General features: G+C 38.5%; 1 protein-coding gene across 2 annotated transcripts; it reads left to right on the top strand.

Annotated features, from left to right (window-relative positions):
• Positions 1 to 445: 445 nt before the first annotated feature.
• On the top strand, positions 446 to 9,029 carry LOC127453970 (platelet-activating factor acetylhydrolase IB subunit alpha1-like). 2 transcript variants are annotated; one of them, XM_051720840.1, is made up of 6 exons: positions 446 to 562; positions 1,306 to 1,392; positions 1,563 to 1,652; positions 1,871 to 1,987; positions 4,453 to 4,575; positions 7,458 to 9,029. In XM_051720840.1, exons 2-6 carry the CDS (start codon positions 1,312 to 1,314, stop codon positions 7,713 to 7,715), a joined length of 669 nt encoding a protein of 222 aa, XP_051576800.1. In that variant the 5' UTR covers positions 446 to 562; positions 1,306 to 1,311; the 3' UTR covers positions 7,716 to 9,029. The 2 variants fall into 2 exon arrangements, with proteins under 2 accessions (XP_051576800.1, XP_051576802.1); XM_051720842.1 differs by lacking the exon at positions 446 to 562 and adding an exon at positions 570 to 818.
• The last annotated feature ends 18,817 nt before the right edge of the window (positions 9,030 to 27,846 follow it).

Below are 27,846 nucleotides of genomic sequence, written 5' to 3'. Positions count from 1 at the left end.
TTTAAAAGTAAAAAGTATTATAAAAAGGGTAGCAATTTTGTGTATTTTCTGGTAAATTTGGTAAAGTGGATTACCAGCCACATGCTTATTGGGCTTACAGTGAACAATTTTAAGTTTAAGCAATATACCTGAACTGACATGCATTCTTTGTTGTCAAACCATCGAATTAAATAAATATGTAGGTTAGGTTAAAGATAAACTTTCTATCTTTCAATTAAAAAACACTCACACTTTACCATCCCGTAGCTTAGCAACGTGCTTCACGGTTGGACAGTCGATCGCAGATCACACACATGCTCCAAAACAGAAGAAAGACACGGTAAGATAATTACTTTGATGCTGTTAACATTTTTTAATTGTGCTAAATTTAAACCAAGGAAACAGGAAAGCTCTACGGAAATGAAGGTTTGGCGTTTGTAAAGTTTTAATGTTATTTTTTTTACAGGTCGCTCTCACTCGGTGATCCGCCAACAATGCCTGATTCGGTCAGTTATCCAGCTTCCGGGGTTTAGCAGCTGACCACGGGCTGACTGTTTGAACTCTGCTGTGGTCACATTTGTTGGTAAAGATATCATGCGTGTTTCTAAGTTAATATGAACTGACATAGGTTTTAAAATGTATTAATAGTGCACATATGTACAAGTATGATATTACGCGTTGTTTTAACGGAAATGGTCCTTCAAAATGGAATGCATCTCTGAATGCTAAGTGCTACATTAGCCACATGGGCTGCTTAGTAATGAACACACTGAGTTAGTATTGGAGATCTTTTAGAAGAGATTGTGCTATAGTGTATGGGTGTTTTGAAATTGTGAACGGTAGGTAAATTGGCGTAAGTAAGCAAAAATAACATAAAAAATATAGAATTGCCTTGTAGGGTTGGATGAGGTTTTATTTTGTGTTAGAAATTAAAGATGGAAGGCCTACTAGTATCAAGTACGCGCAATATATGTCCAGGGATACATTAAGGTGCCACGGGCACGGGCCCCCTAGGCTTGAATGACGATTTGCCTGTTCATTAATGCGACCATGACATCAACATCTCACTCCAGCCTGGTATCCAAAGTTGGCAACCCTGCATTACAGCATCATTTATGTAAAGATGCTTTGAAATTATGTGTATTGCGGAAAGCGATATACAAATAAAAATGGCTTGACTCATTTTGCAGTGAATAGGATTCCATGTTAAAAGCACAACATTTTGCACAGGAGTTAAGTCAATTATCAGATGTTCTCCAGTCTACTATGAGGATCCATTTTTTAAATGTCCTGTCTTTCTGCCATCTGTGTTATGTGTTTCCTTAGGAAATAATGAGTGGTGAAGATTCCAACCCTGCAGCCACACCCACGCCCTGTCAGGACATACAGGGAGATGGTCGATGGATGTCACTGGTCTTTCTTCTTTTAAAATATATTTTGTACTGAATTAGTGTCACTATCAATCAGTGTGCTTATATATTTTGTTATTTAATCTATTGTGTACTCTTTGCCAGTGCCTTCTGCACTATGTAAATTATGTCATTTTGGTTTAATGTGATGCCATTTGTGTTTTATATTTGTAGCACAATCGATTTGTGTCAGACAGTAAAGGAAAGGAGCCAGATGTTCTGTTTGTTGGAGACTCACTTGTCCAGCTTCTGCATGAGTTTGAGGTACATCATTGTATCGGTGTCTCCTTTCACAAACTTTATACTAGTTGTTATTAGCAAAGGGCTGCTTCTTTGTTAGGCTGCATATGGGTTAAAAATGAGGTTAATTAACATTGCTAATCACAAAAGTAACCTGTTTAAAACAATTTAATTTTTTATTACATCACCCTATTGTAGGTGTGTCTGCCACATGTTTAGTTTGATACTTGTGTTGTTGACAGGTTTGGCGAAAACTGTTTTCTCCTCTCCATGCCCTGAATTTTGGAATCGGTGGGGATGCTACACAGCATGTACTGTGGAGACTCAGCAGTGGAGAATTGGACCACATCAGCCCCAAGGTAAATCTTTTCAGTATTGCAACACTTACTCATTAATTTAATTAAATAATTAATAAAAAGTGACAAATTAATTCCAATTGCACATTAACAGTGTTTTCACAACATAGTGCTGTACCTAAAGACTGGACTGAGAATGCGCCGGTGCACACGCACCCACAAATACACACGCATACACACAGAAAACATTGTTTTCACGGCGTGATTTCCTGCACTAACAACATTTATACGCGGATCTGTGCAGCAGTTAATCGTCTCTATACTTGTATTTAAGTGTTTTAGGTTATTACTGAGTAATGTCGCGTCTCATATGTTTATAGCTGTTCATTGTCTGTTCTGTTTCCATCTCTCTCTGTGTAGTTACAACCATGGCTTGACATAACATTTTTGGCTCACCGGTCACTGTGGCTATTGGTATTTCAAAGTCACTAGCCACTCATCATTTTCACTAGCATCCTCTGCCCCCAAAAATGTGATAAAAGTAGCTGGAGACTGTAACTGCATGCATTTGTTTGGACATTTTATTTGAACGAGAATGATATTAGTTTAGCAGGACACCAGCCTAATGATTTGAGTCATCTTTAGAATATCTGAAGGCAAACACGGCCAGTTAGAACAGGAGGTAAACTGTCAATAATTTTTCCATTTGTCCATGGAAGTCAAGATTTTAACCTCTTTAACCATTCTAAATTGTACTTGCATTCATGAAAGTTTACCATTATTCTCTAATTTTTTTTAACAGTTGCATATGTAATAATGCCATAACCACAAGTCAGACAATGGATGACTCCACATTACTGTGGTTAGGCTAATGTCAATAGTCTTTCTAAAAATTAAACTAAAGTATTTGTTATAAAAAAAAAAGCCAATAGCCTAAACATGTTTAGAAACTTTAATTACAACTTTCACGGTTAATAATTCTATGGAGTACAAAAGGAGATTTTAAGCTCAGTCACCATTCACTTTCATTGCATTTTTTTTTCCATAAATGGAAAAATACATAAATCTTTTTTTCCATTCATGGAAGAAAGAAAGTCCAGACTCTTCGATGACAGCAATTTGTGCGCTTCATGGGCTGAGTTCGGAATGGCATACTACCCATTCTACTCTTACTACTACTGCCATATCAGTTTTAAAAGCAGTATGGTAGTGTCATTACCAAGGCGTTTATTCTGACCCCTTCAGTTCGGCTAAACTCTCACAAATCCGTGTTTTTATAACTATACAAATCTCTTCATGCAATCGTAATCCTAAATATCATGTTTATTCATAAAAACTATATGAAATGTGTTTTTGGACCTAAGTGGTATAGTCAAAACAATACTTGTATTTAAATTGTATATTTTTGGTTACAAACCCCAAGTATTGTTTATTTTATTTTTTTTTTATTTTTTTTGTCAACTAAATATTTTGCATGTTTTTCTGGATGTCTTCGCTTTTTGCACAAATAAATCACTCTGTAGATTCTATTCATTGTTTACCCCGTCACTTATTTGCCCTCTCCTGCCAGTGCATCCTAACAAGTAGACCTGTCGAGATTGTTAAATAATCATCTGATCGCGGTTATTTTGCACTTCAAATTCCAATCATATTTTACCATCTAAGTAAGGGAATTTTAAGTGAATATAGAAATGCCAAGAACGGTGCATTTGTGTCTCATTCAATTGAACTCCCACCATCTCACTGAGCCACACTGCAGTCTGCACTGAAAGCAGCTCCTGAAGAACGTGTGAAAATTAACTGCTTCTGAAGCGCTGTGATGTGTGCACCTAACTCGCACATATAGGCCTACACCTTAAGAACAGACAATTAATCGTCATAATTGCAATTATTTTTTTGACAATTAATCATCAACCAAATATCATAATCGTGTCAGCCCTAACAAGTGCATTTAGATTACACCATAAAGTTTGTGGAGTAGCCCAGTGGTTAAAGATAACCTAAAGGTTGTAGGTTCAAACTCCACAAGGAATGTTTAATGTACCATCACTATTGCGCCCTTGGACAAATACCGCATGTTGCTCCAACAGAATTGTCCGGGTGCACTGTATGTCACCTTGGATGAAAGTGTCATATAAATGATTAATAATTATCAATTAATAATAAGTTTATCCTTACTTGCATTATAAAGATTTTAAAGATATAGATTGTAAATATTTTTTTAACCAAGTAATTTAAAGAGTTAAGTGACTTTAAAAGATCATTGTGGAGTCTTATATTTACCCTATACAAGGTGGTACGCATACTGTACATTATGTACGTATAAACAGCATACATTCTTAGAAGTGAATCATGTGTGTTTTCTTTGTGTACGGATCCCTTCTCTTTGTGATGTAATGTGAAGGAAAATACCTGCATGTGACTATTTTTAAGCATCTGACAAATGGAATGAGCATACCATATGTAGGAAAATAGCTAAAATAGTCTGAATAGAAATAATTTATAATATTTTGTCTGTTTGCACACAGGTGGTAGTGTTGTGGGTGGGTACTAATAATCATGGGCACACCCCAGAACAAATCTGTGGAGGCATCATGGCCATCATCAATGTGATCCATCAGAAGCTGCCCAATGCTCACACTCTTGTATTGGTGAGTTGTCTCAGCCCTTGCCTCTAAGTCATATAATTCTTTAATGGGTTAGTTCTTCCAAAAATGAGAATTCTTTCACTATTTACTCACCTTCATGCCATCGCAGATGTGTCTGACTTTCTTCTACTGAACACAGACGAAGATTTTTAGAAAAATATTTCAGCTCTGTAGGTCTCTACAATGCAAGTGAATGGTGACCAGAACTCCAAAAGCTCCAAAAAGAAGATAAAGTCAGAATAAAAATAATCTATATGCTCCAGTGGTTAAATCAATGTCTTCTAAAGCAATCCAGTTGGTTTTGGGTGAGAATAGACCAAAATATAAGTCTGTTTTCACTATACATCTTGACAGCGGTCTCCATGGCGATCATGATTTCAAGCTCGATTATAGATGGTGCTATAGGAAGTGCAATCGAGCTTGAAATCATGATCGTGCCTAGAGACTGCAATGTCAAGATATACAGTGTAAAAGGAGTTATATTTTGGTCTGTTCTCAACCAAAACCAACTGGATCACTTCAGAAGACATTGATTAAACCTTATTGATTACTTTTATGCTGACTTTATCTCCTTTTTGGAGTTTTGGTCACCATTCACTTGCATTTTATGGACTTTCAGAGCTGTGATGTTCTTCAAAAAATCTTTGTGTTCTGCAGAAGAAAGTCATCTGGGATGGCATGAAAGTGAGTAAATGATGAGAGAATTTTTGCGTTAACTATCCCTTTAACTCTATTTTGACAACATCATACATACAGTGCATCCGGAAAGTATTCACAGCGCTTCACTTTTTCCACATTTTGTTATGTTACAGCCTTATTCCAAAATGGATTAAATTCATTATTTTCCTCAAAATTCTACAAACAATACCCCATAATGACAACGTGAAAGAAGTTTGTTTGAAATCTTTGCAAATTTATTAAAAAAAAAAAATCACATGTACATAAGTATTCACAGCCTTTGCCATGACACTCAAAATTTAGCTCAGGTGCATCCTGTTTCCACTGATCATCCTTGAGATGTTTCTACAACTTGATTGGAGTCCACCTGTGGTAAATTCAGTTGATTGGACATGATTTGGAAAGGCACACACCTGTCTATATAAGGTCCCACAGTTAACAGTGCATGTCAGAGCACAAACCAAGCCATGAAGTCCAAGGAATTGTCTGTACCTCCAAGACAGGATTGTATCGAGGCACAGATCTGGGGAAGGGTACAGAAATTTTTCTGTAGTGTTGAAGGTCCCAATGAGCACAGTGGCCTCCATCCATAAATGGAATAAGTTTGGAACTACCAGGACTCTTCCTAGAGCTGGCCGCCCGGCCAAACTGAGCGATCAGGGGAGAAGGGCCTTAGTCAGGGAGGTGACCAAGAACCCGATGGTCACTCTGACAGAGCTCCAGCATTTCTCTGCAGCACTCCACCAATCAGGCCTGTATGGTAGAGTGGCCAGACGGACGCCACTCCTCAGTAAAAGGCACATGACAGCCCGCCTGGAGTTTGCCAAAAGGCACCTGAAGGACTCTCGGACCATGAGAAACAAAATTCTCTGGTCTGATGAAACAAAGATTGAACTCTTTGGCCTGAATGATAAGCGTCATGTCTGGAGGAAACCAGGCACCACTCATCACCTGGCCAATACCATCCCTACAGTGAAGCATGGTGGTGGCAGCATCATGCTGTGGGGATGTTTTTCAGCGGCAGGAACTGGGAGACTAGTCAGGATCGAGGGAAAGATGACTGCAGCAATGTACAGAGACATCCTTGATGAAAACCTGCTCCAGAGCCCTCTGGACCTCAGACTGTCTTCCAACAAGACAATGACCCTAAGCACACAGCCAAGATAACAAAGGAGTTGCTAGGGGACAACTCTGTGAATGTCCTTGAGTGGCCCAGCCAGAGCTCAGACGTGAACCCGATTGAACATCTCTGGAGAGATCTGAAAATGGCTGTGCACCGACGCTCCCCATCCAACCTGATGGAGCTTGAGAGGTCCTGCAAAGAAGAATGGGAGAAACTGCCCAAAAATAGGTGTGCCAAGCTTGTAGTATCATACTCAAAAAGACTTCAGGCTGTAATTGGTGCCAAAGGTGCTTCAACAAAGTATTGAGCAAAGGCTGTGAATACTTATGTACATGTGATTTATTTTTTTTATTTATTTTTTTCTTCTTCGTTTTTTTTTTTTTTTAATAAATTTGCAAAGATTTCAAACAAACTTCTTTCACGTTGTCATTATGGGGTATTGTTTGTAGAATTTTGAGGAAAATAATGAATTTAATCCATTTTGGAATAAGGCTGTAACAACAAAATGTGGAAAAAGTGAAGCACTGTGAATACTTTCCGGATGCACTGTATATTGTCAATGTCCATCTGTGCAATGTCAAGTGTTTGGCTGTAAGAACTTGATCAGCAAAGAAATGGGCAACAGAATTGTGTGATGTTGGACACAATCTATTAACGTACTGTAAACCTCAATCTCAGAATTGATTTTAATGGCCAGGTAAGATTGCTCTTTTAAGGAATTCCATTTGGCAGTTGTTGACACTGGACATAGAATTTATAAGAAATATAGGAAGCATAAAGAAAGGGACAGCGGTTCTCAAATACCTAATTTATAAATAAATATATATATAATATAGACAGTCAGTGGGACAGGGATAAGTAGAGATGTATATCAGTGTAAGTGCATATACAAAGTTGAATCAGTATGGTATGTAGAGTATAAATACATATGAACAGTTAAGGATTGTAGTGATGCTGGACAGTGCAGAGATAATATTGTGTAGAGTTCCATTGTGATTACAGCTTTAGGAGGAGAAAAAACTGTTACTGTGACTTGTAGTTTTCATCTTAATTGTCCTTAATCTCATTCTTTCCTAACCAATAGGGGTTGCTGCCAAGAGGTAACAGTCCAAACCCACTTCGTGAGCGTAACAAGAGTGTGAATGCTCTAGTGCAGTCCGAGGTCGAATCTCTGTCTCATGTCTCTTTGCTTGACATGGACCCTGGGTTCATTCAAGCAGATGGTTCCATCTCACGTCAGGACATGTACGATTATCTGCACCTCACGCCAGCGGCCTACCAGAGGGTGTGTGCACCCTTACATGAACGTATCAAGTCTCTGTTAGATAAACATGCTCATTGAACACAAACAAATATTAACACAAGAAAATGCAGCATAACCATCTTCATCCTGTGCATCAGAGTGGATGTCTTACCCTTTATGTTCTATAATTAGAGCCCTTATTGAGTTTTAAACCCTTAGAAAACATGACTGTTTAATGGACACATACACCACACACAGTGTCACAAGCTTTTCATCATGTGTTACTATGTCCTTGCTACTACAAAAATAGATTTTTCTGTTCATCTTGTGCTATTAGAGCCAGCCCAATATTCTATTCAACCCAATTTACTGTGTTTATGCAAAATGGTTAGTACATTCCAGAGCTCTTCACAGACATAAAAACTGGCAAACCCTAATAGTTTGCATTGTAATGTTGATCTCTATGACCTCTGATGGGTAATGGTTATTGAAGTGTAAATAAGGGCTGCATGCTGCTATCATGGTTTGCGTGACGTATAATTTATTTTGATCCTTGTGTAGAAACACAGATTTCACAAAAGCATGCTATGTTGATGTCTTGCTCTTCAGATGTTGAGAAATACTCACTGAAAGGAACAATACAGGCTAATGTGTTTCAGTTCTCCTTTACTGAGCCTGCATAGTGCCCATAGGCTCTTTTCTGGGAAAAGAATAGTTCATTCACACAAGGTTATGATGCCTTGACTCTAAAGTGAATCCATAAGATTGTTTTGGACACTCTCTTTGCTGGAGAAGTATTGTGATGTACACTGATTTAGCTTGTCTGTGCCAATGATTTTGTACAGTGTTTTTTATTTTTCTTAATTTGTCTCTTCCATGTTTGCCCATTATATTTTGCATTAGGTTTTGTTCTTTGCTTAATGTTGTGTTTCACTCTAGTGTTGTTTAATGTCGTGTTTCACAGTGGGTGAATTGTGTGTGCTTTAGGCACCCTGGGTATCTGAAAGATTTACATGTGGATAAAATGCTGATATAGAAGTGTGTGTGGGTGGTGTGTGCATGGCTCAAGTTAAAACCATTTGTATTTATATGTAAATCTGTAATCAATCTCAAATAAGCGAATCATATTGTAAGGGGAAGATCACCATATCTGTATTAGAGGTATGAAAGCTAGTTGTCAACCATCAGTTTTAATAATTACATGTATGATTCCTCTGTTTCTTAGTCCTGGTGTTTGTATTCATAATGCTTTTCCTCTATAATGGTATTTGTGAACATTAAATATCTTGCATTAGTCTTGAATAATGGTCTGGTAATTGCATCTCAAAAATCACCTGAAATCTCAGTCTGAGGTTAGGTTTCTGACACTTTTACGACTTTGTGTCAAAATACTGGAATAAAGTCTGAAAAACCTGTTGAGCCTGTTTTTGTTAGTTTACTTTTTATGATAAGTTTATCAAGACGTTAATGCTTGACAATCAAATTAAAGTTTCAATCCGAGTCGGAGTCGAGAAATAATTTCTCCCTCTTATTGGTATTTCGGTCAACGATGTGATTTATTTATTTTTTTTAATTCAAAATGTACTCAAAAATACATTTTAAAATGCGGTTTACATAAAACTACATTCGCATTAAAAGTTGAAATCCTTTTAAAAAGAAACGTTGTCTTGTATAGTGCAGAATAATATTTTCTTGTTTCTTACAGTTTTTATCAATTGATTTTATACATTTCTCCAAACTATAGTCAATGCTCTCAAGAAAAAAAAATGTAGAGACTTTATTTTGCAGAACAATTCAATTTTACTGCATAACCCGCTAATGGACGTGGGATACAGCATCCGTAGAACACATCAACAGCGGCCGCCTAAACCTCGAGTTCAAGATTACCCCGAAGTCGCAAATAACCCCTCCCAATTTACTCACGGCGTTTTCGCAATAACAGCCAGCCCACCTCCCGGCACGGCAGCTCCGGCAAAATTTTTTTAGTAGTACCAGAACCCCCCTAACAACAGAAATCATTATACTTTTATAGCTTCACGCCCATTCTGCTAATTCAAAACAGGTGTGTGTAGCCTACTATTCTTCCCCCCCGCGGAACCCGGGGAGCGATACTATAGGTGATTCCTCACCCCTCACCAATTTGTTTGGGATCAGCATTTTACATCGGCGTAACTGTCTAGCTCATGTTTAGACAGACCAACAATATTTGGATATTTATTTGACATTCTTCATCTTGAACTTCTTCAAAGCTTCTTCAAAAGCATAGACAACTTGTTATATTAAAATATATTATTATAATTAAATTCCACCATGAAAGTCTGCACATGACATCCCCGTTCAGTCGCAGTAGAAATTAGATTACTTACAACAATATTAACATTACCAGACGTACTCCTAACACTTCAAAAGGACAGACATAATAATAATTTCCCCATGTTTCCCGTTTTCCTCAGTACATTCCTTCACTTCCACCCTGTAACACTGAGCAAACGGCATAGATGGTTTAGAAAGACCAACAATTTCAAACAAAAAAATAACTCCAGTTGTTACACGACAACGAATGCCATATCAATCATATGTAACCTGATTTTGTCTTGATTAAGGTTTGTAAACCCTTAAATAAATAATAAATGTATTATTCAGCTATATAGCATCAGAGAAAGCATTAATAGCATAAGATTACATGTTTACTGATAGTGGCACCTGGTTGCCAAGGTTGAGACCGCATGCATTTTTTTGAAGAGAGAAAAAAAAATCTTTGAAGAGAGACCAAAAAAAAAAAAAAAAAAATTTTGAAGAGAGAAAAAAAAAAATTTTTTTTTGGAAGAGAGAAAAAAAAAATTTTTTTGAAGAGAGAGAGAGAAAAATTAAGACTTAGGCTCAGGAAGGAACTGAGAACCTATTTTTTTTTTTTTTTTTTTCCACCGTACGGTTCAGAACTTCCGTACTTTTCGGATAATGCATTTATTGAAACTAAATACTATCATCGAAACGTCTCGGTTACATATGTAACCTCGGTTCCCTGAGATGAAGGGAACGAGACATACATCACTAAGCGAGATATATCCAGCTGCAGACCAGCAGTTTCAGAGCAGCAGCGCCAGAACTGAAGTGAGGGGAGCATACGTTCTAAACGGAGTCACGCCACCTACGGTTTTAGAGCGTAATTTTCTTTTGTTACATGCGAAACGTCATACTTTTAAATAAAACCACTTTTCAGTTCGTACATGTATTAGTTATAATGATACAGTAAGGTACAGTACAATAAGCATTTTAAAACATTAATCTTGTGCAATATTATTGTATAATGTTTTCCGTTTCATTGTATATGTGAGTATTATTTCTTGTTCGTGATGTTAGAAATAATACTTAAAGAAACTTGGGCATTTAATATGAAATATACTTCAATCACAACATTCAAAATAAACATTTATTCCAAAGCCAAGAACATGTGCAGCATGCACTTTTCTATATGAAAACTAAAACATTTCAATAAAAATATAACTAAAATACAACTAGATATTATATATATATATATATATATATATATATATATATATATATATACACACACACACAGTGGTGTGAAAAAGTGTTTGCCCCCTTCCTGATTTCTTATTTTTTTGCATGTTTGTCACACTTAAATGTTTCAGATCATCAAACAAGTTTAAATATTAGTCAAAGATAACACAAGTAAACACAAAATGCAGTTTTTAAATGAAGGTTGTTATTATCAAGGGAAAACAAAATCCAAACCTACATGGCCCTGTGTGAAAAAGTGATTGCCCCCTAAACCTAATAACTGGTTGGGCCACCCTTAGCAGCAACAACTGCAATCAAGCGTTTGCGATAACTTGCAATGAGTCATTTACAGCGCTGTGGAGGAATTTTGGCCCACTCATCTTTGCAGAATTGTTTGTAATTCAGCCACATTGGAGGGTTTTCGAACATGAACTGCCTTTTTAAGGTCATGCTACAGCATCTCAATAGGATTCAGGTCAGGACTTTGACTAGGCCACTCCAAAGTCTTCATTTTGTTTTTCTTCAGCCATTCAGAGGTGGACTTGCTGGTGTGTTTTGGATCATTGTCCTGCTGCAGAACCCAAGTTCGCTTCAGCTTGAGGTCACGAACAGATGGCCGGACATTCTCCTTCAGGATTTTTTGGTAGACAGCAGAATTCATGGTTCCATTTATCGCAGCAAGTCTTCCAGGTCCTGAAGCAGCAAAACAGCCCCAGACCATCACACTACCACCACCATATTTTACTGTTGGTATGATGTTCTTTTTCTGAAATGCGGTGTTACTTTTACGCCAGATGTAATGGGACACACACCTTCCAAAAAGTTCAACTTTTGTCTCGTCAGTCCACAGAGTATTTTCCCAAAAGTCTTGGGGATCATCAAGATGTTTTCTGGCAAAAATGAGACAAGCCTTAATGTTCTTTTTGCTCAGCAGTGGTTTTCGTCTTGGAACTCTGCCATGCAGGCCATTTTTGCCCAGTCTCTTTCTTATGGTGGAGTCATGAACACTGACTTTAACTGAGGCAAGTGAGGCCTGCAGTTCTTTGGATGTTGTTGTGGGGTCTTTTGTGACCTCTTGGATGAGTCGTCGCTGCGCTCTTGGGGTAATTTTGGTCGGCCGACCACTCCTGGGAAGGTTCACCACTGTTCCATGTTTTCGCCATTTGTGGATAATGGCTCTCACTGTGGTTCTCTGGAGTCCCAAAGCTTTAGAAATGGCTTTATAACCTTTTCCAGACTGTTAGATCTCAATTACTTTCTTTCTCATTTGTTCCTGAATTTCTTTGGATCTCGGCATGATGTCTAGCTTTTGAAGATCTTTTGGTCTACTTCACTTTGTCAGGCAGGTCCTATTTAAGTGATTTCTTGATTGAGAACAGGTGTGGCAGTAATCAGGCCTGGGTGTGGCTAGAGAAATTGAACTCAGGTGTGATAAACCACAGTTAAGTTATGTTTTAACAGGTGGGGCAATCACTTTTTCACACAGGGCCATGTAGGTCTGGATTTTGTTTTCCCTTAATAATAACAACCTTCATTTAAAAACTGCATTTTGTGTTTACTTGTGTTATCTTTGACTAATATTTAAACTTGTTTGATGATCTGAAACATTTAAGTGTGACAAACATGCAAAAAAATAAGAAATCAGGAAGGGGGCAAACACTTTTTCACACCACTGTATATATATATATATATATATATATATATATATATATATATATATATATATATATATATGTATATATATATTATATAAAAACAGCAACATAATTTTAAAAGAAACAATCAAACTTTATACAACAAATAATTAAATTAAAATTCCTCAAATGAACAATTCACTCTTAGGCCCATTTTGTCATGACATTCCTGCAAAAATAAATCCATATCATCCCTGAACACAAAATGAAATGTGAAGGGCTCTTTGGAAGCTTCTGATTGTTCCAGGAGATTGTTGAGGGCCTTTTCCTTGTCCTCTTCATCCACTGCGAGGAAAAGGGGCTCTTCAACTGGGCCCCTGAGCAGATGTCTGTTGGAATGGAGCCATTTCACAGCTTCTGTCATGTGTCGGATTACTGGGAGCTCCTTCATTAGAGAATGTTAAAGAAAAATGTAATTTTTAATATTTATTATAAATGTAATATTTGCAAAGATATATATACACTGATAAATATGTGTCTATATTTGAGACATACCTCACTGCTGCTAAGCATTGCTTGTTCTCCACTTGGAAGGGCCTCTTGAAGGGTTTCTCTACTGTAACATACATTTCTTGGTTAATTTAGAATTGGTCGGAAGGGGGTGCAAGTGGTAGGCTGGAGGCTATGTCCAGTATCTACCTTTCAGAGAAAACCCCAAAGTTCTCCAGAAGAATAAGAGTCCACCATATCCGTATGTTTGGAAATCTTGAAATATCAACTGCTACAACATCATAAATGTCAAGTACTTGAACTGTAATTACTTACAGATGTAAAATCAAAGGGTGCTCCCAAAACAAGATGTAGAGCATACTGAAAAACAACAAAAATCAAGAAAATTCTCTCTGTATATGTCATAAATAAGAAATTGCTTCCTTGTTCCTTCTTTAACTACAATCTAAGAAGCACACCAATGGTTTATTTATATCAAAACATAATTTGTTCACCATCAGCATGAAGACTCCACAGTCCACACCACCAATTTGTTGGGGGTCATCCTAAAAAAAAGAAGCATGAGGTTAAGTGTAAGGGTTTGACATTTGTCCCAACTTTAGCAGACTTCTTTATAACCAACCTTGTTTTTCAGTAGCATCCATGTGCCTGGAGCAATTTTTGCTGTCATCTTACTGCAACAAAAATACACAAATAATAAAAACAGATTTCTTAATATGCAAAGTTACATTGTGCGGCACAAACAGTTTGAAGCTCTGAATCTATGCAAAATCACAGCAGTCACCAGTATTTGGGTCTTTCTTGTAACAACTGTCACAGCATGCAAAATCAGAACATCATGCAAGTAACCATTAAGCAAGCTTCTTAAACTCTTGAACGGCACACTCTGAATGGCAAAGCTTGAACGCAATATTACGCAATATTAATATTTTTACACTGGTAAAATATTATGCTATAATATATTGTGACTACATATAATAAACAAATAACTCAAGATATTCATACCTCCATGGACAACTGCCTTGTTGAAGTGGCTTTGAAGATGACTTTTTAATTTGACCAGTTTGGCTGTTTTAAACACGCTGGCCAAGCAAAAAGGGCAGTGGTAATTGCTGCAACACTTGTACTGTTGCAGCTGAGGTAATGTGTCACCTCTCTGAATCCTTATATGTCTCTACAAGAAATAAAAAAAAAAAAGCACCACACAATTATCTCAACTTTGACAAATGCGATTAAAAAACTTAATGGTGAGGTAACATTAACTCACAAACAATGCATATAACAGAAGAAAGTGGAACAAACTATTTATATTCATAAATAATAAAACATCTTCAAAACTTCATCGCATTTACAACACGCGATACGAAAAGTAACCGAACAGTCTGCAGAAAAATAATTCTGTACAATAAAGCATGACAACAAATTCAAGCTTCAATAAGATGATAAAGCCATGCACAGATTCAGTATTTAGCAGATAAATGCTTAACTTAATTTATACGATAATTATTCACCACATAATGGCAAAAACATTACAAACAACTCACCGTGCTCTCCGCCATGCTTATCTCGTTGTCAATAACTCTGCCCCTCTCTTCTTTATAATAATTTATAATAATTGTATTTATTTATCACATGTTATACATTTGTACATATACAGTGAAATTCTTTTTTTTTCCACGTATCCCAGCTAAGCTGGGGTCAGAGTGCAGGGTCAGCCATGATACAGCACCCCTGGAGCAGATAGGGTCAAGGGCCTTGCTCAAGGGCCCAACAGTGGCATCTTGGCAGTGCTGGGGCTTGAACCCCTGACCTGCTGATCAGTAACCCAGAGCCTTAACTGCTGAGCCACCACTGCCCCCTTCTGTTCTGTGGCTGTGGTTCTGGTGCTGCTGTTCTGAAACTGCTGGTGCTGTGGGTTTGCAGCTGGATACTACTGCACTAAGCTGACACTATGGGAGTGTCCTTCTACATGACCTAGTTGAAACTCTTTTACAATAACGGCAATTCTAAGATTGGCTATGGTGTTTAAGCCCCACCCTTTGAAGTTGTCCGGTATAAAAGCGGGCACGCAAACACCATTCCTCAGAATTTTCTGACTGAGTGACAAAGAGTGCATCGCTCATACTTCAAAAAACTCTGAGTCTGTAGTGCGGCCAGCTTATGCAATGTCTCGTTCCCTTTATCTCAGGGAACTGAGGTTACATACATAACCGAGATGTTCCCTTACGATTCAGTTCACTAGAGACTGCGTCACTAAGCTGATGCTATGGGGAACAGATTCCCATCACACGCACTACACAACATAACCCTCCCAGAGAGGAAAACATTATGATTGTGGAATGCAGACCAATGCCATTTTTCCCTCCTCTTTTTTGTTGAGATTGAAGTCACTGTAGATCTGCTCACATTAGGCTGAAAACTTTGTGTGTCTCAGAGAGACCGTGATTCATAAAATGATCAATTAGAAGGTGTGGCATGGGGGGGCGTGGTCATGTGTCTGTCTGCGGGAGAGGGAGAGTGGTAAGGCTCGTCACCTGGGTTGTGATTACTCTAACACCTGTCTCTCATTATAATGATGGTGGAGGGAGACCTGATAAGGCACGCCAAAGCATCAGTGTGGGGGCAAGAGCGACCAGAAAGCACGACAGCCCCGAAATGATTTGTAAAAATGACCTTGAAAAATATATGTTTGAAAACATTTGTGAAATTAAGTTGTCTACACCCTCATGTATTCAAGGTGCAAGGAAAGTATTTTAATACCTTTTACTTGGTTACACCACACCTTGTTTTTTGTTTTGTTTTTGTTTTTTGTGTGAATGCTATAAATGTTTCAAAAATGTGTGAAATCAAATTGGACACAAAAATGTAATTTATTTAAATTAGACTTGTGTCTTAAACCAGATTCTTTTTTTTTTTATTCTAATTTTTGTCATATTGGACAACCTTATTTGTCAATGACTAATTTATGAAGCAGTTTAAAACCCTGTATGGATGAGACAGCATGACACACCAGCTATGTTCTAGACAAATTATTTAATTTATATACATGGATATACATTTCTCATGTGTGATATTCAATATAGTGTGGGTAATAACACGCTACATTTAATCTGTTACATTTACTTGAGTAACATTTTGGGGAAAAATGTTACTTTTAGAGTAGGTTTAAAAGTGGGTACTTTTTACTCTCATTCAAGTAAATTTCTAATAAAAAATTACTTCATTACAATGGGCGGTGTTCCTGTCGTACATTACTGGGTTTAATTTTAGTTAATGTGTAATTTATTGAGAGATTACTGAATGGGACTTTTACAGTGGAAGTTCACAGCTGTGCGCGCTGTCACAGACTGTCACTCAAGCCGAGTCTATTACTGCTGCAGCATCATGCTCTTCAAACAAAGTGAAACACTTTCTTCGCTCCGCACAGTGAAAAAAGAATAGTTTCGTCATGCAGTGCCTTCATTTAACACCAAGACAAGCGGATATTTCAAGATTAAAATTACAGCTCCAACTTAATGCAGCACGCTGAGTTAAGTTGTGGCTCTAATGCTAACGCAGGCTTTTCTGTGTAATGTGATGGTCATTTTCAGGGTGATTCTGTTACTGGGCTCTTATGACATCAGTTTTTAAGTGTACATTTTTAAATCAGTGCAGCAATATATCAGTGCACTTTGTCCCATATGTCATGAGCAGTATTTACGCATTTACCCCATGCCCTCGCACTGACAACTATGGGAGCTGCTTCGGGCTGATTAACTGTATAAATCCATGTAAACATCCAAGTTAAGTGTAAATGATTTTTGCTCTGCCGTTTGCGTGATTGACAACTGGAGCGCGATCAGACAGTATTTCTGCACGTGCACAGCGAGGGGCGCGAGGTGCGCGTGTGAGAGATGTGCAGGCGTGAGGTGATTGTATGTCGAATAATATATATATATATATATATTAATATAAAGAGTAAACACATTTTATTTAATGTACATTATTGTATTTATTTGTTATTCTTTAGTATCTTTAAACTCCAATACAAGCTGGGTAGCGTTTCTGAGCGCATAGCGCCCTCATCCGACCAAATTATCATAATCATATCACCTCAGTGATTATTTAGTAAATAAAGAATTCTTCAGCTTAATGGCAAAATTGAGTACATTTTAAAATGTATCTGTATGTTTTGCCTCTCTATATGTTATTATTATTATTTTAATCAAGTAATGATTTGTCAAAAAGTAATTTAATACATTCAGCATGAAATAAAACATTGCAGGAGTGAAGGAAGCAGTAAACTCCCAGCTCGTATGTCTTCCCAAAAGTGGATTATGAGTAATTAACCATCGTCGAGTGTACATCAAATGTACACTCGAAATTAGAGTGCATTGTGGGTAAGAATGAGTGAACAAAAGTAGGGAACGAGTGACTCACTCAGAATTCAGACATTCCTTCAAAATGGCAGACACCCAAAATAGTGCACTATATAGTTGATGGGGGCGGTTTCAGAAACGGTGAGTGTTCCGTGACCGGGGTTGGTGTCCTACGCAGGCTGCGTACTCTGCGTTTAAAGAGTGATGGTACAGAACTAATGATCTAAATTCTTTTGACTTTGAAAACTGTAACTACACTGAAATAAGAATCCACACAGGACTTTAAAAGCTATGAAATAGCAAAAGTAGGCATTAATAAAGCATGATCTTCCTTTGGTTTATATTTCAGCATTATATATAATGTCCCTGTGGGACATTTTAACATTTTCACCATAATAATTACTAGAAATGTTTCCAAACCTCTCTTCTTATTGACAAATTCATCCAGATCTGACAAGAGCCCTTAAAGGAATAGTTCACCCAAAAATGAAAATTATCTCATTATCGACTCACCCTCATGCCATCACAGATGTGTATGACTTTCTTTCATCTGCTGAACACAAATTAAGATTTTTAAAATAATTTATCACCGTGGTCCATACAATGTAAGTGAATGGGTGCTAACATTTTAAAGCTAAAAAAAAAAAAAAATCACATACAGTGCATCCAGAAAGTATTCACAGCACTTCACTTTTTCCACATTTTGTTATGTTACAGCCGTATTCCAAAATTGATTAAATTCATTATTTTCCTCAAAATTCTACAAACAATACCCCATAATGACAACATGAAAGAAGTTTGTTTGAAATCTTTGCAAATTTATTAAAAATAAAAAAACGAAAAAAAAAAAGAAAAAAAAAATCACATGTACATAAGTATTCACAGCCTTTGCCATGACACTCAAAATTGAGCTCAGGTGCATCCTGTTTCCACTGATCATCCTTGAGATGTTTCTACAACTTGATTGGAGTCCACCTGTGGTAAATTCAGTTGATTGGACGTGATTTGGAAAAGCACACACCTGTCTATATAAGGTCCCACAGTTAACAGTGCATGTCAGAGCACACACCAAGCCATGAAGTCCAAGGAATTGTCTGTAGACCTCTGAGACGGGATTGTATCGAGGCACAGATCTGGTGAAGGGTACAGAAAAATTTCTGCAGCATTGAAGGTCCCAATGAGCACAGTGGCCTCCATCATCCATAAATGGAAGAAGTTTGGAACCACCAGGACCCATCCTAGAGCTGGCCGCCCAGCCAAACTGAGCGATCGGGGGAGAAGGGCCTTAGTCAGGGAGGTGACCAAGAACCCGATGGTCACTCTGACAGAGCTCCAGCATTTCTCTGTGGAGAGAGGAGAACCTTCCAGAAGAACAACCATCTCTGCAGCACTCCACCAAACAGGCCTGTATGGCAGAGTGGCCAGACGGAAGCCACTCTTCTGTAAAAGGCACATGACAGCCCACCTGGAGTTTGCCAAAAGGCACCTGAAAAACTCTCAGACCATGAGAAACAAAATTCTCTGGTCTGATGAAACAAATATTGAGCTCTTTGGCCTGAATGGCAAGCGTCATGTCTGGAGGAAACCAGGCAATGCTCATCACCTGGCCAATACCATCCCTACAGTGAAGCATGGTGGTGGCAGCATCATGCTGTGGGGATGTTTTTCAGCGGCAGGAACTGGGAGACTAGTCAGGATCGAGGGAAAGATGACTGCAGCAATGTACAGAGACATCCTTTATGAAAACCTGCTCCAGAGCACTCTGGACCTCAGACTGGGGTGAAGGTTCATCTTCCAACAGGACAATGACCCTAAGCACACAGCCAAGATAACAAAGGAGTGGCTATGGGACAACTCTGTGAATGTCCTTGAATGGCCCAGCCAGAGCCCAGACTTGAACCCGATTGAACATCTCTGGAGAGATCTGAAAATGGCTGTGCACCGACGCTCCCCACCCACCTGATGGAGCTTGAGAGGTCTTGCAAAGAAGAATGGGAGAAACAGCCCAAAAATAGGTGTGCCAAGCTTGTAGCATCATACTCAAAAAGACTTGAGGCTGTAATTGGTGCCAGAGGTGCTTCAACAAAGTATTGAGCAAAGGCTGTGAATACTTATGTACATGTGATTTTTTTTTTCTTTTTTTTTCTTTTTAATAAATTTGCAAAGATTTCAAACAAACTTCTTTCATGTTGTCATTATGGGGTATTGTTTGTAGAATTTTGAGGAAAATAATGAATTTAATCAATTTTGGAATAAGGCTGTAACATAACAAAATGTGGAAAAAGTGAAGCGCTGTGAATACTTTCCGGATGCACTGTAACATAAAAGTAATCCATAAGACTCCAGTGGTTAAATCAATATCTTCAGAAGAGATGTGATAGCTGTGGATGAGAAACAGTTAACATTCACATTCTTCTTCTTGTGTTTTTGGAGATTCACATTCTCTGCATATCGCCCTCTGCTGGGCGATATGCAGAGAATGTGATTTTAAAAATTAAAAATATTGGTCTGTTTCTCACCCACACCAATCATATCACTTCTGAAGATATGGATTTAACTACTGGAGTCTTATGATTACGTTAATGCTGCCTTTATGTGCTTTTAAGAGCATCAAAATGTTGGCACCCATTCACTTGCATTGTACTGACCTACAGAGCTGAAATATTCTTCTAAAAATCTTAATTTTTGTTGTGCAGAAGAAAGGAAGTCATACATATCTGGGATGGCTTGAGGGTGAGTAAATGATGAGAGAATTTTCATTTTTGGGTGAACTATCCCTTTAAAGTGATAGCTCAGCCATAATTTAATATTCTGTCATAATTTCCTCATGTTGTTCCAAACCTATGTGACCTGTATTCTGTGGAACACAAAAGATGTTAGACAGAATATTACAGATTGACAGTCTTTTTGTCTACTCTACCCACCTCTGCTTGTGAGCTTGCTCATCAATACCACATCATTTTGCAAGCCTGTGACAAACAGGTCTCTTTGAGCTGTATGAATTGAGGTCAAGTTGTTCTTTGATAATGTGTCACTGCGCAGATACTGTTGGATAAGTGATGGCACTTTTTTAATCAGATAAGCAATGGAAAACCATAACATGGCTGGGACATGTTATGATGTACACAAAAGCATCTCAAGTTCAGATGATGCATGACAGCTGAGCCAGAGTGATTTGGACAGATAAAGATGTAATTACAATTCCAAGATATCTGTAGGTCTGTGAAAGTCAATCCGAGTGTATGTTTGCTATTTTTTTTTAAACTTCAGTTACCCCAGAAATGTCTAAGACTACATGTATTTTGTGTTGCAACATGTTAGATTAGATATCCAATGATTCTTCATTACATCTGTGTTCTAAATGCCCATTTCAAGACATTGATATATGTTGTAGTCAAGTCATTTTTATTTGTATAGCGCTTTTCATAACACACATCGATTCAAAGCAGCTTTACAGGAAATCATACATTAACAAAAACAAAAACAAAAAAATGAAACTGTAATATCTATAATGTCTTACAGTGATCATTGTGTAGTTTGATTAAATATGATTGTAAAATGTGTATAGAAATTAAATAATTAAATAATAATTGTATTTAGAACTCCTGTGAGCAAGCTGAAGGCGACTGTGGCAAGGCACACAAAACTCCATAAGATGTTGGTTAATGGAGAAAAATAATCTTGGGAGAAACCAGGCTCACTGTGGGGGCCAGTTCCCCTCTGGCTAAACAACATGAATATAATGCCAATATTAGTTTTTTTTTGTGCAGTTCAAGTCATGGTTTTAAATCTGTAAATTAAGTAAGAGTTAAGGTCCAGTGTTTGTACTCTCAAATATATCAAAGAGATGAAAATGTTTACCAATATGCTTACTCCAAGAACTGATGTCCTTCTTGTGTAGTGTATTTTTTTCATAGTAAATTATTACTGAAATGACTTTAAATTGGATATCTTTCTTAGTATATTTTAGAGATTATATCTTCACCAAAGCAGGTTTGAAAATTTCCCCACTTCCCACTTTTATGGATTCCTTATTGTTGTTCAGCCTTTCAAACAGTCTTGCAGACCAGCATTTAATGAATCTGAATGAACAGAAGATTGATTACGGTGTCAATGCTTGATATCATTTAGCCGTTAAAGAATTTTTTTGTGTGTGATATTCATCAAATGTGATCCAGGTCTCTTACTGCTTCATCACAAGAACATCCTTCATGTTTCTTCTATGGCTTAAATTAATGTAGGTGAAACAGTTACCTCATGTATGTTTTTGAGTTAAGCAGGGAAGGTTATTTCTTTTGTTTAGTGAAATCTGAACCTTCAGATAGCTGGAAAAGATTTCAATGCGGGAAAATTGGCGCTCAGCCAAATAGCTTTTTAAAAAGCTCATTTGAATTGAACACAATTATAAATTTAATATGGTAACAATAAAGATCTTCTTTGAAGGGTGAGCAGGGTTGGAATTACAACAGAGACATGGAAATTCAACAAAAAAAAAAATGTCCCCTAACAATTGCATGTAAAACTGATCACAGAGCTTGGCAGTTCCAATCAAATGAAATATTCTGTCAGCATTTTATTCATACTTCACTTCTAGAATTCTGTCCAACAAGTTGGGGCATAATTGGACATGGCATTTGAGACCTAAAAATCTGTGCTTTGCCATATAAATACAGTGTAACCCTAGATTTGAAAACACAGCCTTACTGGGTTCTTGTCTGTAAGACTTAAAAGCATTCTTTTAGACATTGTTTCTCATTGTCTGGTGATAGAGATGAAGCTTCAGGTACTTCTGGCCTTTGCTATGATTATTGCCACTACTGTCCACTGTCAAGGTATTTGTTTGTTATTTTTGATGAAAATTACCTGAGTTGATATGTTTTTTGTTATATTATGCTGTTATATATTGTGTTTCATGTATATTATGTTAATGAAATAAAGATAAGAATTGAGAGAACATCACTCTTATACGAAAGCAAAAAGTGACTCACAAAACAGTCAGTGAGACTAAAACTATGTAAGCCATCAATATATTGCTTGTTTTGTCATGCTCTCCCTCACTCTTGCACTATAATATTGATTACTGAGCAATCTAATTTTATGTTTACAACAATTTCCTCCGTTGGCTTTGCCATTAGTGTTTGTAAAAGAAAATAACTGACACAGTAATAATCACAGCCTGGCAGGTTTTCACATTATATTCAGTTAAATAATGTTTAATTCTTCAAATATTTTGTTTTTGACTTAATGTCATCCCAACAGAGTATTACATAAGTAGACCTTACTTATCTAATGAACAGACAAGGTAAAATGTTGGTATGAGTTTTAGATGTTTTTATGTCCTTGGTGCAGCACAAGCTCAGCTGGGTCAGTCGAATAAATCTCCAATGATTAAAGGTCAGGTCCTCTTGTCCAGACAACAGGGCGGGTCATGCAACTGTAGTGGTAAGTGATGATCTCAGTAAAGGTTGCAAAAATATGAATATCTCTTGAAACCTCAGTGTGAGTGGTCAGCATCAAATCATATGATTTAAAAAGTAGACTAACACTTTACAACAGGGTTGAATTTGTTAACATTAGTAAATGCATTTGGTAATCCCAAATCAACAATGAACAATATTTTTTTACAGCATTTATTAATCTTGGTTATGTTAATTTGTTAATAAAAAATAGTTAATTGTAATGTAAGTTTATAATGGATTAACTAATCTTAACATATACAGCTTTTATTCTTTCAATATTATCTTTATTAGTTATTTATTTATTTAAAAAAAAAAAAACCACACACACACACACAACACAAGCCAGACTACATTTCAAAATAACACATGAGTGCCTACGTAAGATACAAAGGTTTAACAGAAATCAATATAGACGAGGGGACAAGATGAATGATAGGGAGCATGGGAGGTAAGAAGGAAGCAGGAACCGGTGTTGCAGTCCATGTGAGTGTACTTTTATTCACAGTGCTTTAACTCAAAATATGCTCTCCAGCAAGTATTTCAGTTTATACACACAACTTCAATGATTATAGTCAACATAAACTCAATAATAAATCAAATAGCTTTTCAGCGTACAGCTTCAAGGTGTGTGTGCGTCTCAGATTCTCTCTCCCAGTCTGGCGTTCCTTTTAAAGCCTGTCTCCACCATCACTGAAATGAGACACAGGTACTTAGAATCATTAATCACCAGGTGTTGGCTCTTACCACTTCCTCTCTCCCCACTGACAGACACACGACCATGTCCCCCTCCATATACCCCCACCACCCGACTCAGGCCCAGGCCCCGTCTGGCCTGCCAACCCCCCTCCCCATTCCTGGAGAGGAAATCAGCCACAACCTGTGGATGAACTTAAATATGAACGGCTGAAGTGCCAGGTACCAACGAGTGATCCGCGTGTTGGTATCCTTCATGCAGTGGAGCCACTGAAGCGGGGTGTGATCCGAGCAGAGGATGAAGGCCCGCCCCAGCAGGTAAAAGCGGAGGGTTAGGACAGCCCATTTAATGGCCAGGCACTCTTTCTCGATTGTGCTGTACTTAGTCTCCCTCAAAGAGAGCTTACGACTAATGCACAGCACGGGCCACTCTACCCCTTCCACCTCCTGCGAGAGCACGGCAACCCCCTCTCTGATGCATCTGTCTGCAAAATGAAGGGGAGAGAGAAGTTTGGAGCATGTAAAAGCGGACCACCACAGAGTGCAGATTTCACTCTCGTGAAAGCCTGTTGGCACTCCTCCATCCACTGGACTGGATCTGGTGCCCACTTTTTAGTGAGATCAGTCAAGGGGCTAGACACAAACCTTCGGTAGTAGCCAGCCAGCCCCTTAAACTGTCTCACCTCCTTTTTGGTCTTTGGTCATGGGCAGGCTGTTATCGCTGCGGTCTTATCAACTTGGGGCCGTACCTGCCCATGACCCATGTGGAAGCCCAGAGACCGTACTTCCACCTATCCAATTGCGCACTTTTTTGGGTTTGCCGTGAGCCCCGCCCACCTCAGCGACCTCAGGACAGCTCTCAGATGCTACATATGCATCTGCATCTGCCAATTGTTACTGTATATAATAATATCGTCTAAATAGGCAGCGGTATTTGCGGCGTGCGGCCGGAGAATCTTATCCATGAGGTGCTGGAATGTGGCGGGAGCCCCGAACAAACCCAACGGAAGAGTGACGAATTGGTGTAATCCGAACGGTGTGGAAAATGCCATTTTTTCTCTGGATAATGGAAATAAGGGGATCTGCCAATACCCCGATGTTAAATCCAGTGTCAAATAAAATTGAGCCGCACACAAATGATCGAGCAGTTCGTCAATTCGGGGCATTGGGTATGTGTCAAATTTAGACACTGCATTGACTTTCGATAATCAACACAGAACCGGACTGACCTGTCGCTCTTTGGCACAATAACAACCGGGCTGGCCCAATCACTGTGCGATTCTTCTATTAACCCCATCTGGAGCTTTGCCTCTAATTCGTCCCGAATAATTTTTTTCTTTTGTTCAGGCAAGCGGTATGGCCGATTCCATACTACTTCTCCCGGCGGAGTATCGATATGGTGTTGAATGAGGTTCGGTACGACCGGGAAGAGGAGAGAACATGTCCAAAAATTCCTTTTGCAACTTGGCCACCTCCACGAACTGGGATGGTGAGAGGTGGTCTCCACAAGGGACCGGGATGAATGGATTGGCTTTGAACTTCACCTCTGGCCCGAGCTCCGCCGTCTCTGTAACTACCGTCGCCATGGACACGGGGACCGCCTCTCTCCATAATTTAAGGAGATTGAGGTGTTAAATTTGACGTGCTCTGCCTCTTTTCATTCGTTTAACCTCATAATCGAGATCCCCGACTCATTGTGTAACCTCAAAGAGTCCTTGCCACTTGATGAGTAATTTCGAGCTCATGTCGTGTTAGATTTCTTCAACACAGCAATCGAAGCGCAGTTGAGTCAAAGATTTCTGGAGACGCAAAGTTCTTATTCCAAAAGCATTTATTCATACCATCCGGCCGGGGGAGAAGTCCTGTGGCTTCTCCCCTCCTTAATTTATGACAGGCTTATATAGGATGTACTTATGTATAGTTCATTTGTTTGTTACATTTGATTTTCTTATCAGCAGATTTCCATGTGATATCAGCAAAATATATTTTAGGATGCATTTGTATACATTCTATGTTACTCCAAGTTTGTCATATGATCAGATGCATGCTCTTTATAATGAAGAGACATTTGTCTTTTGCTCAAAAACAGGATGTTCCATTTAAACTTGTGATCACATAATGCTTTTTCTAGCTGCAAAGTACCAAACGATTATATTTTCTTTCACACTAGCAAAAGCATAATTATTTCAATTTATATGCATAAAACACACTATAATCACTTCATATAGTTACATACTAAATGATTAACTGAAAATATACCATAAAAGTGGGCAGTAATACCAGGAGTTTGTGCAAATTCCCATAGCTGGGCACCCCTATTATAGAGCCAGCTTTGTCTCTTTTAAGCTTGGAGCAAATTTCCCTGTGACAACCGACCCAGCATGTGTAGATTTGCTCGAAGATCAATGACATACTGAATAAAATTTTTGTTTTGGGAAGGTCCTTCCTCCCACGCCTCCTGTATGATATCAAGCACCCCGTGGGGCTGATGTCCATACAGGAGCTCGAAGGGGGAAAACCCGTGGAGGCTTGCGGGACCTCACGGACTGCAAATAATAGGGGTTCCAGCCATTTGACCCAGTTTCTAGCGTCCTCGTATACAAACTTATGAATAATTTTTTTAGGGTTCGATTAAGTCATTCTACCAGCCCATCAGTTTGTGGGTGGTAAATGCTGGTGCGAATCGATTTAATCCCCAGCAATTCATAAAGTTCGCGCAGTGTACGTGACATAAATATTATGCCTTGATCGGTGAGGATTTCCTTCAGAATCCCCACCCAGGAGATAATTTTGAAGAGTGCCTTCACAACACTGCATGCTGCGATGTTATGGAAAGGCACTGCTTCCGGATATCACGTTGCATAATCCAGCAGGACTAATACAAACCGATATCCGCATGCTGACCGTTCTAATGGCCTGGCGAGGTCCATACCAATTATTTCGAAGGGGGCCTTGATTAACGGTAATGGGCACAATGGCACCCTTGGTGTGGCCGGTGGATTCACCAACTGACATTCACGGCATGCCACACACCATCTGCGTACATCCCCGTGAATGCCCGGCCAATAAAAGTGGGCCATTAACCGGTGCAGTGTCCTACATTTACATACATTTACATTTATTCATTTGGCAGACGCTTTTATCCAAAGCGACTTACAAAAGAGGAAAACATGAGCAAATCATCTTAGGAGACAGTGGTATGAAAAGTGCTGTATTACAAAGTATCACTAGCATCATAATAGTATTCAAAACAGAATAAAGTGCAACAGAATTAAAAAAATATATATATATATTATTTTATTTTTATTTATTTAATTTAATGACTGGTTAAGTGCTCATGGAAAAGATGTGTTTTTAGTCATTTTTTGAAGACAGAGTGTGAGCCAGCTTCACGGATGGAGTTGGGAAGGTTGTTCCACCAACGTGGTATGATGAAGCTGAAAGTCCGGGAAAGTGTTTTGGTGCCTCTTTGTGTTGGTACAACAAGGCGACGTTCCTTAGCCAACCGCAGGCTTCTAGTGGGCGCGTAGCTCTGCATAAATGATTTTAGGTATGCTGGAGCAGACCCAGTGACTGTTCTGTATGCCAGCATCAGAGCCTTGAATTTGATACGTGCATCAATCGGCAGCCAGTGGAGAGAGACAAGGAGTGGTGTAACGTGCTCTCTTTGGTTAATTAAAGTCCAGACGTGCTGCTGCATTCTGGATAATTTGGAGGGGTCTAATTGCACATGCAGGGAGGCCTGCAATGAGAGCATTACAGTAGTCCAGTCTAGTTATGACAAGTGATTGGACAAGCAGTTGTGTGGCATGTTCAGAGAGGAAGGGTCTTATCTTCCTGATACTGTAGAGTGTAAATCTACATGATATTGTGATCTTTGAGATGTGGTCTGTGAAATTTAGTCTGTTGTCGATGGTTACCCCTAGATTTCTGACCGATTTGGAAGGCATTACTGTAGTTGCACCCAGCTGCACAGTGGTGTTGTGTTCAACAGCAGGGTTGGCTGGAAAGACAAGGAGTTCAGTCTTGGCTGGGTTAAGTTGCAGGTGGTGCT

The sequence above is a fragment of the Myxocyprinus asiaticus genome, chromosome 16 (genome assembly GCF_019703515.2).
Source record: "Myxocyprinus asiaticus isolate MX2 ecotype Aquarium Trade chromosome 16, UBuf_Myxa_2, whole genome shotgun sequence".
Lineage (NCBI taxonomy): Eukaryota > Metazoa > Chordata > Actinopteri > Cypriniformes > Catostomidae > Myxocyprinus > Myxocyprinus asiaticus.
The sequence above is the reverse complement of the archived record's forward strand: the minus strand, read 5'-3'. Positions and strand labels throughout refer to the sequence as shown.

Bases quoted from the DNA above. Each gene is read 5' to 3' on its own strand.
- LOC127453970 (XM_051720840.1), top strand. From the start codon at position 1,312: ATGAGTGGTGAAGATTCCAACCCTGCAGCCACACCCACGCCCTGTCAG. The intron at 1,393-1,562 runs GTCTTTCTTCTT...TTATATTTGTAG, and splicing joins ATGGTCGATGGATGTCACTG to CACAATCGATTTGTGTCAGA. The intron at 1,988-4,452 runs GTAAATCTTTTC...GTTTGCACACAG, and splicing joins TGGACCACATCAGCCCCAAG to GTGGTAGTGTTGTGGGTGGG.